Source organism: Puntigrus tetrazona, chromosome 20, assembly GCF_018831695.1.
Source record: "Puntigrus tetrazona isolate hp1 chromosome 20, ASM1883169v1, whole genome shotgun sequence".
In the NCBI taxonomy this organism is placed as follows: Eukaryota; Metazoa; Chordata; class Actinopteri; order Cypriniformes; family Cyprinidae; genus Puntigrus; species Puntigrus tetrazona.
In genome coordinates, this window is record NC_056718.1 from 1,937,658 (window position 1) to 1,953,849 (window position 16,192).

Genomic DNA, 16,192 nt, shown 5'->3' on the forward strand with positions numbered 1-16,192 from the left:
TCTAATGTCATGCATCATCGTTTCAGCTCCAAATGATGCTCCAGACCCCACAAGCAAAAAATAAACGGTCCTGATATACACCTACATTACCACATAAAAATCAAGACCCTAACTTTTATCTCCATGCCAATATATCAAATGGCTCAATAGGGATTTGTGTTTTTTGAATCGTTTTTTTCCATGAATTCACAGACTTTAATGTATGCTGTGAATTTTTAAAAGTATACACAGCTGCTGAGAGCGTTCTCTCTTGAATCGAAGTAGAGGCTTGGGTCCAGAAACAGCAAATTGCAAGGACACAGGAAAACGTGCCAGGAGTAGTCACGCAGCGCATCAAAAACGTAAATGGTTCAACTGAAGATGCACTGCACGAATACTTGCAGCGTTAAAAGCTTTGTTGATTATATCTGAAGGAATAAGTTATATAAAGAAGGCTTTTATGCCTGCCTCCACAATGACCCCCTACACTGTGCTCAAATACTTTTGACGACAACTTGAGACCTCAAGTCACACATCGATACATTCAAAGGGTCCAAAAAGCTTTTCAGTCACTCTTTTTTGACTGATTTCATTTTTGTTTTCGCAAGTCCAAAACTTGTTACTTTTTGATATACACAATCTGGAAAAAAAAGGGCCTTCATTTGATGAGTGGTCATAAAAAAGGCACACACTGGCTGCGGTCAAAGGTGACTGGTCATAGGAAATCAATGGGAAGGACTGTAAGGCAGAAAATGTTTTTAATTATTTTGAGTGAGATCAATATGTGGGTGAGACCAGAAAACATGGAAAAGTATGCTGTTGGCTTTGGTCGTAAGATGAGTTACAGTTATGTGTATAGTGACTTTTCAAAGCAGTTTTACAAAAAGTCATACTTTTAAGTCTAGACAACATATCCCCAATTTTAAGAATAATCTAGAAATGTTGTGCAGGATGCATAGAACAGTTAAGCTATCATAGTGGGATTTATATATTTTCTTCAAATGAAAGCAGCCCTGTCTAAAAACACATCAGAAGTGTGTATTTTAAATGTGTAAATATAACAAAATGATATTAGTAGCCAACCTTTTTGGTATTGCCCCAGCGGTCCCTTTTGTTTGAGTGTGCAAATAACGGTGAAACCGAATTTGCCACACAAATCGGATCCAAAAATAATGAAATAAATGAAATAAAACCAGCCAGCAGCCAATGTTTGACCCTTTTTTCTTAGGAGGGTTAAACCAATCCTTAAAGAAGTCTGTCACTGGAGATGGAGACGTTGTGTTGATGTTTATGTGTGCTTGTGTCGACATGATTGACCGCTATGGTCACATTCACTTACCTGTTGACTGCGTCTCTTCTGGTTGTGACTTCATTATGCTGGCAGAATCAAAAGTCAGGCTTTGTAGACATAGTCTTATAGCGTGTTAGACACAACCTCAAGAGAGCTCTCCGTTAGCATTCCCGTTCACGCCAATTGCCGTTGCTCGGCTGTCTATATTACGCCATTCTTGCAGCAGAAAGACCGTCATGCCTTGTAGATCCTTGACCCAGAAAGCTTGTGAAACATCTACAGTATATTAATCTGCAATCATATAAATTCAAATAACTTATTATACGTGGCTTAACAAAATGATTCATTAGAATACATGGCTACTTTCGCAAGGCCGTCAGTGGAAAACAATGATTTTTGTCCACATGCCAACGTTAAAAGCATATTTTGTCTTTTCTTCTTTCATTGCATTCTGTTTTATACATTTTATCTTTTCACAGTTTATCAGTTCATTTCGTTTGTATTTTAGTGATATCCCGATGGTCAGCGTAATCCGGGATGAGACCGTTGAGGAACAAGCTTCCGTTTCGTACAAACGTGTAGGGATACGCCTCCCTCTCATCTCCGAGGTTAACCGAACGTGCACGTTTGCCTGGTGTCATCTGCTGATTGACAGGTGGGCTGAGGTTAATTTCAGCAGACAGTTTGCGCTTGATGGATGCAGCGCGCTGGAATTTGTCGTAAATGTCGACGCTCAGTCGCCGTCGTGTCTCTTTAAACTCAGCGGACACATTAGCAGTCCATTCAGCGGCATGAGCTCGAAATTCTCCTACCTATATGCCAAAAAGAAGTTTTTTGGTTAGTGCACGAAATGTTCAAACACTAACTACTCTTTTTCCTCCTCTGCAGGGAAATTTTTGAAGTAACTTTTTAAAGGAACATATAGTTCTTTTCAACATAATAGCACTTTACTGTGATCAAGCCACATGCTCCAAAAGGAAAAAAAAAAACATAAAGCGGTCTGAGTCACTCATGTGCCAAGTTTTCTGAAAGCATATGGTTGCCTTTATGAAATTCATCATTATTTGCAAGTACAAATTTAGACATAACTAAGCAGAAACCAAATGCCATATGTTCTCACATGTCTTAATAAACACAGTGTTTCATTTCAGATTTGTGGAATGAGAACGACATTTAGGACATTTGGACCCATGGAGAATGTTAATAGTGAAAGACCTCTTCTAAAAGTTCTTTTAAGTTCTAAAAGTGTTTTAGTTTGTTCTACACACAAATGCTATTATATGTAAATATAGCAATTGACAGATATGACCATCTGCCATTGGAGAACAAAAAACAAATACAGAAAATTGGTTTTGGAACAACATCATGGGGAATCATAAAATAGAGAACCAATATCTCATATTTAATAATTATGTTAACAATAATAATGTTTAAGTCAATAAACAATAATAATGTTAAAATAATGTTTAATTGAGATTCTAAAATAAATGTTATCCATATGAATCCAAGTCTTTCGAAGAGATATGCTCTAAAATAGTTACTTATACACTCATACTGTACATCACATTGCATTGTGTTTGAAACAGCATGAGGAGTAACAAATTATGACAGAATTTTTATTTTGTGGTGAACTAACGCTGAGGTTTAATTTCATGTTGGTTTCAAAGCCTTGCATAGATATGGGGGTGCAGCTGTTGTTTACAGACTGCATAATTTATTGCTTCACATGAGAACATACCTCCTCCTTTGTTTTCTTGGATATGACACGAAACCAGTCTCCAATCATACTGAGAACAGCAGCGAAGTAGGCTAAACCAATCAGGATCCAGAACCACACCAACGGCTTGTAATAGTCCAGGTACTCCAACTCAGAACCACCTGAACAAACACCACAAGATGCTATATTTCATTTTGCAAACCACTAAGCACAAGCAAGTGTGTCCCGTTTATGCTCACCGCTGTTCTCTTCTTGCTGGCGTCGCTCGCCCTCGCCCGCGACAAAATCTCCGAAGCCGATGGTTGTCAAGGTAATGACGACAAAGTAAATGGACTCCAGTGCGCTCCAGCCCTCAATGTGTTTGAATATGATGGCCGGCAGGGTGACGAAGAGGAGACAACCAAACAAAATGAAAAGAACGGTAGAAATCACACGGATCTTGGTTTGACTCACATTCCACTTCTGTGGAAAGAAAAAAGAGCATAGCTGGAGAGATGAAGGCAAAGATGGTGTATATATAGATATCCATACATCTATATACATATCATTAGAAACTTCCAGTAAATTGTGTTGGAGTTAAACTATGCAGGAAGATGGACCTCAAGAAACAGAACTGATATATCCGTAAGCCCCAGCCCCTTTAGCTACCGCTATTCACAATGACAGCTGTCAGTGTGAAAACTGTGTGAAAATGTTTTTTGATTAGTTTTGGACACAAAAGGAGCATTCAAGTGGGACTTAAATATACAATGGAGGGATAAAAGATTTAAAAATAAATTTGGAAGCAAGTGTTTACAGAGCACAAAGCTAGCGGCAGAAGACTCATGCTATGGTCGCAGACAACTGTTGTTTAAATTAATCTCTCTAGAATCAATACTGTTCAGGGTATGATTAAATTCATTAACTTTTAATCAGTAAATGTAAAATGAACTGAGTTTACTTCATGTGTTTTTGGCCTACATTGTACATGGCTTGAGAAGAGGTTTGTATGTTGGCATGGACTCATAGCTTTAACAACTTTAGCCAGAGCGTGTATGACAACCAGAAATGAATGTTGAATAATAAAATGAATTCCAGTTTCCATTTTCTATCTTCTCATGATAGCTGGAACCCTAGGCACATTTTTTCCACTAACCCTAACGTCATCAAACTGATGAGGGCTTTGAATCTTCCAATGTTACTGTGATGAGTTACGCTTCCCATGCAACTGACACCCAACTGCCACTGGCTCATCTGCGTTCAAGGGGAGGGGCTTACTGATAGGTCAATTAGATAACCCCTGTTCTTTGACCAGAAGTGTCCAAACCTGGCCCTGAAGAGTTTACCCTCTAAGGACCCCAAAAGCCCTAAGAGTACACTTGTGACACTATCACACAAAGACACACGTTTTATACCGCTTCAATAAATATCAATATATTTGAGTTTTAACGGTTTTACATCTTGCCTTAGCCATTTTAATCCTCTTAATCATTTTAAAACGTTCATGTGTCTACCTGTCATGTGAAGAACGGAATAAGTAACTAGACCAGTATAAAGTAAGCAGCATGGCAAACAATCATGGTCAATGACCAACGGACTGCATTGAGGAGTTGTTTCCCGCTGTCCCAAATAATAATTTTTTTTTTTTAAACATTTTCTACAGTATTCTGGTCAAGAGATATGAAAATAATGGCTAAACCTTAGCAAACTACCACACAGAACTTGAACCCATAAACATGTCTCTATAATGCTTTGCATTATCTTCATGTGTCCCTGAAACAAATGTTACTGTACACTACAGTGTGGTCCGGTTCTGCTCATTTCAGGTTGCACTCCAATTTCAAATTAAAAATGCTTTACGCATAATGAAAAACACGTTTGAGAAAAATCATTTCACTCACATGAGACAAACACTTCGGACATCTGTTAATAAAGCGGTTATCATCTCAGCAATGACATTAAGCAAGACTACCGGCACCTGGGTGCCTCTCGCCAGATCTGTGTTTATTCCTTCCTGCCCCGTCGTACACTGATTTGCTTATGCTGGGACTTGGACACCAACCGGAAAGAGCACACATGACGATGAATGAAATTGTGTTTTCTGCTAACTGGCAGCCCAGGGTGACGAAATACGGTTGAGTAAATCGGCAGTGGCCGGGTTAAAAAGACCAAATAAAAACCGACCATTCAGGCCCAGAGCGCAAATTTTCAAAGGAGAAAAACTGACCAGCATTGTTTTTCAGATAAACAAGTATGTTAACTTATGTTTCTTAAATATCTGCAAACATAATATGATATTTTCAAATTGAATACTTGCATACAGCACCTTTGACACAATTTTATTTTTAGTGCAAGATAATTTGAACTCTTTTTTTTCTTTTCTTAACAACACATTCTTGTCAGGATTTATTTAAAAACATCTTAAGCAATTTTTTTCACCCTTTATAGTTCTATTTAATTTAATTTCATAAAACATTAAGTCTATCAGGAGATTTGTTTCTCTGCGGTGCCCCTATCTCTCCAAATGTGATGCAGCTTGAATATGATGTACTTCACTGCCTGGTGCTTTCTCCTTTTCTTCTTCCTTGTGAATCATATCTAACAGGTCTAGCTATATGTGATCCATTTTTTGCCAAGGAAGTGCTAGAAAAGAAGTAGGTAGTGGTGGTTCACAATGAGAGAGTCTTTGCTGATTATATGTGTGCCTCGCGCAACCTGTTGGTGATTATTTGAGGATATACCAGGTCACCAGGGTCAGAAATGGACTTTTCCATTAAGGGGCAATTTCCCTGTAATAATGTAATAATGTGCAATGTTGATTAACGGAATACATATAAACTTGTTTGTTTTGTGTCTGTGTTTTGGGGAAACCGCTTGTCGTATATTCTGGCTCCGGCTTAAGCAAACATCTCGGTCTAATGAAGTTAGTTTAGTCTAGAGCAAATAGATCATAATCACGACAGCCACAATAGACTGTTTGGTTACACTTTATTTTATGGCTACACCTATTAGTTGGTTATTGGCATGCACATTACTAGAATATTAGAATTTTTTGTGCTAATTAAGCACATATATTACTTGATAAATGATGTCATTTCGAACTAAATTAGGCCAAAACCAGGTTCATTATGAGTTTGTTTCAGCTCACTAGAGCAAACTTTTTCGTTTTAGCTCCTAAACACTCTTTGACGTGAGATTTTTCTCTTCCTGGTTCATTTCTTATTCAGCCGAGGTCAATTAGGGGAGCAACATCTCCAAGTCAGTATATACATAGATGCCACAGATATATCTGCACCTCTACGATCAATCCGTGGAGAGACATTAAGACATTCTCACAAAGAAGTCACAATGAAGCTTGTGTCAACGACCCAGAGTTATGCAAAAAAGCGACGTACAGAAACGTTTTTTTCATTAAAAGAATGAAAGGAAAGGTAGCAAGCAAATAAATATGACACCATACTGCTGCTGCTGCATTGTTGTTTGAAATAAAAAAGTTATACAATAAATAAACCTTTTTAATCAACTAATAGGCTATGTGCAAGCACCGTGAGTCATGTTTACATTCAGAAAAGGTCACTCAGCCTTTTCAAACTTCTTTTTGCCCTCAAACAAAGACCGAAAAACAAGTTTGTTTGAAGTATATGAAGGCCTTTATTCTATACAACCTCATTCTACATCCCTAATACCCGATACCTAAACTTGGGAACTACCTTACTAACTATTAATAAGCAGCAAATTAAGAATTTATTGAGGGAAAAGTTAATAGCCGGATAAAGTGCTCTGACATAATATTGTTAAAAGCGCAATAGAAACGAAGGTGACTTCAATAGATAATAGGTAACAATTGGTACCAGTTGTTTAACTGTGGCATTTTTTGCCCCATTATCTTGAATTTGTGGCCATTTTTGTTCATTTTGGTGGCATTCTTGCAACAAAGCCCCTGTTAATTGCCAGTTCATCCCTCACAATTGGCATTGGCTATTACTGATACTGTTACTCAAAAGCATGCTTTTTTAGTCATTATTATTATTAAAAGATTCATCTTTTTTAAAGATTATGGTCACTATGTATAGCGAATTGCAGACCCTGTAGATATGAAACCCTGTAAAGTCTTTCACACTCCAAAATCACTGCCAGCGACTGGTTTTCAGCTGTCAGTATACATCAGACTACTGGATTGCAGACTACTGTATGTGACAGGTTGCCATCATATCGTTTCTGTGTCAAGACAGCACCCACCAACTGTAGCAACCTTTGGTGGACTCAGGTCCTTTCTCAGCCTGCGAAAGACCTGTCTCAGAGCTTCGAACATCTCCATACGTACACCACAAATTAATGGTAAAAATGTAGCTGGGTAAATTTAGCCCGAGACCCACTAACTAATTGTTTGTCAAAACCCTGACAGGTTTGTTTAGCCTTAAGGCAAAAATGTCCTTGGTGTGACAAATCACTCCATTGACTCCCTTAAAATAGCTGGGATATTCGTCTCTGAAAGTGCATGTGATTTTTTTCACGCGGTGATGAACTGCATTCGAACAGATTTATTTCGAAACCATTGACTGCATCAGTAAACAAACCATCCCTTGATATAATTTTGCGTAGGACATAGATAAAGCACCTGCCCTTAAAAAGCAGAAAGGGTCAGCTGTAGTTCAGTTACAGAATTAATACATCCTTCATGATGACAGACGATGGATTTTCTGGTCACAGGCTGGGGGAGCGTTGAAATATCGATTAACATAGTAAGAAGCATCAACTAAATGCGCCTTTAAATATTGCATTAGGGAGTACTAATAAAAACAGCAACCTGTCATCGCAAGCTGAAGTGGAAAGTTTTTTTTGGATTACATGCCAAGACTATATGGCACTACAAAATTCACAGCAGCTGAATATTCAGATATTCAGATTCAAGGCTACAAATGCCTGTTCCTGTCAAAACCTGTATAAATATAATTGTAAAAACGAGGCTGTATGAAATATTGAATACTAAAGACCCTGAGCATGCAGTGCCCTAAGTTAAATAAATATTTAATAGGTATTGCATTAGGCTGTCAGGATGGGGGAGTTAGAGGGAGTAATTAAAAATGTAATGTCATGATTTTTAATTAAATGAAAAGGAGAAAAAAAAACATTTGTGTTAAGAACACTAGTTATCATGTGTGATTCATTTTTTTTAAATCTTTTGTCACATATAACAATTCATATTTAATTATATTTCTGACAGTTCTCCTTCTCTGCCTCACTCATTTTAATTGTTTAATATTCAGTAGTTATTATGTTACATATTAAATCTATCAGCTACCTAGTTGAAGTGTCCACTTCGATAAATGTCACCTGTTTTAATGAAATGGCTTCCGGGACAGACCGAATGAAAGTACAATTAATTAAGTGGAACATGTTTGATCAACGATCAGCAAAAGCACTTGGCAGCGTGTTTTCATCTGTGCTGTCTTTGATCATGCTGTACAAACAGGAAGTCAACAGAGAGCTGGCATAGAAAAGCTAAAGGGACTTTATCAGCTGGGACAGGGCAGCATTGGGAATGTGATGTGACATATACTCATAATCTCCTGAAGAAACGGAAAAAAAAAGTAGAAGACATAAAGAATAAGAAATGAAATGTCCTTAGTGCTGTCTGAGCAGTCGCAGAATTTCTGATTTCCATTAATAAACCCTGAGCTGGGTCTGCTTTTCAGACTGAGGTTGTACAAGTAGCACGCTGCCCGTATCATTACGTCAGAAAGATGGCCACTGCAGCACTGATTAATCGTACCATTCATACAGATTTCTGCCACAATCAAGTTTCAACTGATTTTTGGTTTGTGAGCAATCTTCCTGTATTCTTGTGCAGTCTCAAAATCGCCCGTTTTCTCACCATGTTCGTACAGATGCCCTTACTAGTTTTACTGTGATCACAGCTGTATTCGCTTTTCATGGGTGCATAGAGATCTACCGTGTCTACCTGCAGAGTTCAGTTCCAGTCCTGCTTCAGCGCAGCGTGATCATGTGCTCGTGAAGATCCAGTACAGCTGGATCAGGATTACAGCTTTAATTTAGCATAAAGGTAATCTCCAGGAATAGGATTGCACTACTGACTTTTGTTGCATTGACTTTATATTTTAGTACCTTTATCGAAAATATAATCTTGAGCAACCCAGGCTCATGAAAATATGTGGTTCTATACATCACATACCTCACGGCATGTTTTGCAGCAGTTTCAAAGTGGAAGGTCCAGAAAGTTGCACTAAAACACGCATTCAAAATGTGATGGTGGTGCGTTTTTATTATGTTGGTAGAGGCATTATTTGCTGCGTTTTTATTAGACCGCTAAAGATTAATGCTCTATCCCCTAAACCAAAACCCAATGCTATACTTAGATCGCGCAGGATGTTAAAAATTGTTTTGACAATTGTTTTACATAAATGTAAAACGACATGTAATATCAATATGTAATATCAATGTAAAAACTGCTTTAACTCACATCAATCATCCCTTCCACTTTAGCAATTGCCTTTCCGAAGATGGTTCCAAGCTGGTCTCCCACTCCTGCCAGCAAGAACCCAAACAGAGGAATTCCCAACAGGGCATAGATAATACAGAAGATGCGCCCGCCCTCTGTGTGAGGTGAGATATTCCCAAATCCTGGAGTGAATAAACAAAAATAATAAAAGGTGTTTAAAAAGTATTTGAGAAATTACTTTTTCAAAATTGTACAGATTGGTGTTACCTCTTGAGGTTGCATTTGTTTAAAACGCGCAAGCAGTTTAATACAATAATGTAACTTGATGAGACATGATGTGATAAATAAAATCTCAATTATGCAACTGTAAATTGTATATGTTTGCATGATAAAAAAAAAACAAAACATTAAATTAAAAAAATAAAGAAGAAACAACAAGTGCCGCTAAATGCTCATTATGTTCCTCAACATCTACGAAAAATAAATTAAATTAAATGGTCTTTTTATCAAATAACATTTTATGTACATCTTTAATTTGTGTAATTAATGATACGACTGTATTAGTGTTGTTATTGACAGTTTTCATTTTAGTTTTAGTCTAGACTTTTGTTTATTAGTTTTAGTCATACTCTTTTTAGTCTAGTCAAGATTTAGTTAACTAAAAGCGTGAGAATTTTAGTCTTCTTTTAGTCATTATTCATGACGATTTTCATCTAGTTTTAGTTGAAGACAACTTTTAGTCTAGTTTAGTCAATGAAAATTGTATTTTAGTCTCTTTTTAGTAATGCAATGCTATTTAACTCAATATACTATAAGTAGGCCTAACTACTAATTTTGGAGGAAACCAAAATTTTCTTTTAGCCAAAACTATTTCAAACAACGTTATCATATTATAATATTGTTACCTTATAGATTCAAGAATACATCGATTCTAACCACGGAAGATACTCTTAACCAAACGTCACTACCTGCGTTGACTTGCGCGAGACACAGACCCGCTAGATTTGAATCAGCACAACCAGTGAAGGAACGAACGCAACTGTTTAGAACGAGCGTACATTCTTCAACAACCAAAAACATGTTTTGTGGTTTGTTACGAAGTATGGACTCTCTGTGATAGCCGAGGAGCGGATCAGGCAAGAGCTTGATGGGCTGACGAGGAATGAAAGGGGCATCTGAATGAGTGAATGCAGTGGAAACTCAAACCTAACGGAACCGTGCCGTTCTGTGCAAAAAGCTCAGTTTGTTGTCATCTCCTAAATAATTCCTCGAGTGTGGCTTTAGGAAGTGACCTGATGCAGCCCCTGAAGTGAGACACAGGAAATACTGCAAAATAATAACATGACTAATTAACGAAAATTAAGAGACATTTTAGCATATTTTAATCTTGTTTTTATTCGTCAACAATATTGCATTATAATTGTAGTCACCAGCATTAACGTTGAATCTTTTTCCTTGCGTGAAAAAGGGGTGTTGACGACGATATTTACTCATGATTTTTGTTGAAGAAAGCAACACTGGTCTTGTCTAACTTCGCCTGGGTAATGTAAACCACTAAAACAAATATTTATATTGTGTTGTACTTATTATTTATTTCTATATTTAATAATACATCTGAAACATAATTCTAAGATTTATATAAATGTCTATTTTAGTTGTATATAATTAAAACGGCAATAATGTATAATTAATATATTTGAATTTTTAAACACATTTATTATAATATTTATGAAATGTAATAATAAAAACACCAGCACAGCGTTCTGTCAGGGTTATGTTCTGGTTTTGTTGCGTGTACTACGTTCTGTCCTGTTTTTTGTTTCAGAGTTAGTCAGTCTCCTTAGTTCCTAATTAGTTTACACACGTTCTGTTAATCATATTCTGTGCAGTATTTCAATTTTCAGGTGATAGACAGATACAATCATGTGTTCAGACAATGAAGTATAAAGGCAGGTGTGTTCGATTAGAATTGGAGCTGAACTTTGCAGGACAGTCAATGGCCAGGAGCAGGATTGCCTGTCCTACAATCTCTTGAGAGTTCTTTGTGAATTATTTAAGACCATGTTTGATTACAGCCACTGTTCTTGGCAATTAAATATTTTCAAGAACTCAATTATGATATGAAAATTAAATTAGGTAGGAATACATAAGTGGATGTAGGCCCTCAAAAACTCAACAGTCCTCTGAGAAACTAATACTACGTGAGAAAAGAGATGAAAATCAAGGTCAATGCTGTGACTGGCCCCTTTTAAAATCAGCGTCAGGTAATACTTTTCTAGATTTTACTGCTCTCTTACATGAGTTAATTTTTATCAGCCACTTCTATAAATTAATGTGAGTTGAAGAATAAATTTTATTATATTAATACATATTTATTTAGACAAATACGCCATATTTTATCACATTATAGTCTGCTGCGTTCTCAAAACTCTGGATGTTTGATAATACAGAGAATATCAAAATCGTCTGCAGGCAGCAGATCCTTTTCCTATCTATCACCCAAACTCTGGAACAATCTCCCTAACTCTGTTCGGGAAGCAGACACACTCTGTCAGTTTAAATCTAGATTAAAGACACATCTTTTTAACCTGGCTTACACATAATGCACTTTTATTATTCAAATCTGTTAAAGGACTTTTAGGCTGCATTAATTAGATCAGCCGGAACTCCTCATAAAAGACAATGTACTCGTTACATTGTAAAAAGAATGGAATCTATGCTAATATCAGTGTGTTTGTTTCTTATTCTGTTTCTCAGTTCGTATCCAGATCAGGTGGTGAATCAGCACCAAGAGATGACGTTCACTGGAAGTTCTTTGCACAATCTGACACAGGTGTGTTTAAAATTTAACTGGAAATGAAGTGCTGTGTCCGATCAGAGGAGAACTGGCCCCAACTGAGCCTGGTTTCTCTTTCTTTTTTTTCTATTCTGTATGGATGGGCTTTTGGTTCCTTGCCGCTGTTGGTCCTAGCTTGCTTACTTGGGGCACTCATTTTCTAGCAAGTATCGTCAATTTAATTACAGAGACCATCTCTGGATACAATAAAAAATGGTTCAATCTCATCGTTATACATCTCTATCATTCTGTTCTCCTATTTGATACTGTTCAGTGCTTTGATACAATCTGTATTGTTAAAAGTGCTATATAAAAAAGTGACTGATTGATATGTAATGCATTGCAACCACATCACATCTATAAGACACACCCATCTCAGTAATAAACACGGAGATGTTAGTCCTGTCTAAATTGGTACATGAAATTTCAAAAGTTGGCTTAAGAATTGAAGAATTCAGAATTTAAACTAAATGAATAGAGCTAAAGGAGAACATCATATAACATTATTCACAAAAGCACTTTAAGAAGAAGAGAAAGATGCAACATAGACTATAGGGGTCCAACGAATAACAGCATTCTTTTCTAAGAATTGTGCTTTCTTGGAATTTGAGTGAAAATGAGTTTGCTATATAAAGTGCCTGTTTAATGTGTATGCCTTGTATGCACCAAACCATCTGTTAGCTGCTCTTCCGCTGTGACCAATAAATATTACATTTCTCCAACATTTTTAACTGTTAAAGGAGTAGTTTAACTGGAAATGAAAATTACAGCATATTTTACTCACCCCAAGCCATCCTATGTGTACAGATACATCTCAAAACATATGAAAAAGGTTAATATTTTTTGTCACTCATTTCAGAAAGTGAAACCCATATATTATATTTGATTACAGAGAGCATCTCTGAATTCAGTAAAAAAAATAAATCTCATCATTATACATTACTATCACTCTATTCTCCTATTTGATACAGTTCAGTGCTTTGATACAATCTGTATTGTTAAAAGCGCTATATAAAAAAGTGATTGATGGATATACATTCATTAGTTTATTTCTTGAAATTTTGATAACACATAATGAAAACCCAAAGTTCAGTTTCTCAAAAAATGTGAAAATTTTATAAGATCAATAAAAAAAGTATATTTTAAACAGAAATGTCAGGCTTCTAAAAGGAATGTTCATTTCTGTGCACTCAATACTTGGTTGGGCCTCCTTTTGCATGAATTACTGCATCAATAGGGTGTGGCATAGAGGCCATGGATGCCAAGTCCATTGAGCTTGTCAGTAGTGACATTCCTTGTGTCAAGCCACTCCTGAACCAGAGACAACACAATCAGAAACGTCTAACAGGGCATTGGAAAAAAATAACTGAACTGTTGCTCAGTGGTCCAAAGTCCGTTTTTCAGATAAAAGCAAATTTTAAATTTCTTTTGGAAGTCAAGGTCCCAGAGTCTGGAGTGGAGAGGCACAGAAATCAAGTTGCTTGAAGTCCAGTGTGAAGTTTCCACAATCAGAGCTGCCATGTCATCTGCTGGTGTTGGTCCACTGTGTTTTCTGAAGTCCACAGTCAATGCAGCCATCTACCAGGGAATTTTAGAGCACTTCATGCTTCCATCTGCTGACAAGCTTTATGGAGATGCTGATTTCTTTTTTTCAGCGGGAGATGTCAAAGATAGCAAAAGCTGGTTCAATGACCATGGTTTTGCTATTCTTGACTGGCCAGCAAATTCGCCTGAACTGAACCCGATAGAGAATCTATAATGTAATGTCAATAAGAAGATGAGAGACACCAGACCCAACAATGAAGATGACCTGAAGGCCACTTTTAAACCTGAGCTTCCATTCCACTTGAGCAGTGCCAAGGGCACTTTTGCATTGATGAAATAATTCATGCAAAAGGAGGCCCAGTCAAGTATTGAGTATTGAATATTTCACTTTCTGAAATGAGTGACAAAAAATAATGACTTTTTTCATTTGAAATTTATCCTGGCTTTTCTAAGCTTGGTAATGCTGGTGAATGGTGACTTTGAAGCTCCATAAATCGTATTTATCTGCAAGTACTTGCTTTGAAAAACTAACCTATACGCCTTCAGGGGGTTATCACACATCCTCTGAAGCAGATAGATGTTTTTTTGTATGTCTAGTTTTAAATTTAGAACTTAAATAACTGACTTTCCTGGCAACGGCCACATGGGCACACATCCCCAAGAGCGTTGTCATACATCATACGAGTCAGAAGTCAGCTAAGAAGCCACACTCTGGGACGTGCATGTGGGTGGAAGTTGCTGGAAGTCAGTTATTTAGGTTATCATTTTTATATTTTTTTTAAAAACTCTGAATGTGTTCATCTGCAGGAAGACCTACACCTAGGATGGCTTGGGGTGAGTAAAATATGCCGTAGTTTTCATCAGAACAAAGCCTTTTGGTTTACTCTGGCAGTTTTAACACACATGTTGAGAACAATCACTGCTCTTATGAGCCTTAAACAGAAACAATAGATAAAGTCAACAAAGATGACTCACTAGGTCCTCTACTGCATGTATGTTTGTGTGTGTCCTTTACTACCTATGGTTGTAATAACTGTTCCGGCGAAGAAGAAGGAGTTGCTGAGATCCCATAAACTGCTCTGATTGGATGAGTTTCCTGAAGGATTCACTCCTGCTCGTAACGCTGAAACCACTTGCTGTGATAAGAGAAAAAGGTTTCTATTATTACACATTCCAAAATTCCTTGTATCATGCAACTCACTAAGAAGGAAATGAATATGTTGAACCGCTCAAACAAACAGAGCAATGTTTTGAAATTGCTACAGACTTCACATGTTCAGGAAGTTAACTGCAGTGCTGTATTTTAATAAATACATATAAAATGGAAATTCACATATTCTCAAGTATAAAAAAATGTTATTTCTTCATTTTAACACAAAATTACAGCGAGAAAAATATTTAACGTGTGGAACACATGTCTGGGGCTCCACACATTTTAAGTGCAAACTCACATTTTTTTCTAAATAAAATGGTTGTGACCCATAACAAGTTGTCTGCAAAATATATCAAAACATTCTACTAATATGAACACTTCTGCCATGTGTGCATGCAGTTTGCCCCATCAATATTCAGGGGTCTCTACTCTTGTACATATATACACCTATCACCTGTAATCAGCCTGCACTGATCACTACACCATGGAAAGACTCTTCCAGTCTGTGCTAGTGTAATAAAGTACACTTTTGTGATTGAGCCATTAGGTACACGGCTGGATGATGGAGGGTGATCAGGAGCACGGATAGCTCCAATGTGACACATGTGATCTATTATCTGAATGACAAAGAGCCGTACAGGTGCACTGTATCAAGTAGCAAACACGTAGGAAAGCACTGGGACATCTGTGAGGGGTGTGTGTGTGTGTGTGTGTGACTAGAAAACACAGATCTGTGAGCTTTCTTAGACTCAACAAAGGCACAGAAGACTTAAACCCAAGCACTGTATTAAGGAAACTCAATGACCTATCTCCATTTCCTGGCACACTGATGTCTTAAGTCCAATGAAAATAGCTTCACGTAAAGACACAATAGAATTGCCTGTTGCATCTGTCTGAGCAATAATTAGCTAAACATTTTTTTTATTTCATTCTAGCAAAAAAAAATCATATTATACTAACCACCCACAGACTGGTTTAAGCAAGTGCAATCACCACTGAAATGGCACAGCTGCTTTCTCTAAAATACTGCACTGAGATCGACCCACATGAACTGCGCCATGCAAATTACATTCAGCACAGACGTTGTGGGTGTTTACGTTTCTTTATTAAAACTAGTAACGTATCTCTCTGCATCAAAGAGGAAAAAGCTAATCCAATAAAGCAGGGGTCATCACAGTCAGTACTGGAGGGCCAGTTTCCAGCAGAATTTAGCTTCAACTTGCCTCAACACA

General features: G+C 37.1%; 1 protein-coding gene across 3 annotated transcripts in view; it reads right to left on the minus strand.

The window, feature by feature from the left end:
• kcnk2b (potassium channel, subfamily K, member 2b) overlaps positions 1 to 16,192 on the minus strand; it is a 30,761-nt gene that overhangs the window by 3,121 nt on the left and 11,448 nt on the right. For 2 of the 3 annotated variants that reach the window (XM_043220214.1, XM_043220215.1), the window contains exons 3-7: positions 14,826 to 14,943; positions 9,448 to 9,608; positions 3,227 to 3,449; positions 3,009 to 3,148; positions 1,319 to 2,082 (exon numbers count right to left, since the gene is read on the minus strand). In XM_043220214.1, coding sequence (XP_043076149.1) covers positions 1,759 to 2,082; positions 3,009 to 3,148; positions 3,227 to 3,449; positions 9,448 to 9,608; positions 14,826 to 14,943 — 966 coding nt within the window. In that variant the 3' untranslated portion in view covers positions 1,319 to 1,758. The remainder of the gene's footprint in view (positions 1 to 1,318; positions 2,083 to 3,008; positions 3,149 to 3,226; positions 3,450 to 9,447; positions 9,609 to 14,825; positions 14,944 to 16,192) is intronic. The other variant, XM_043220216.1, reaches the window with a different exon arrangement.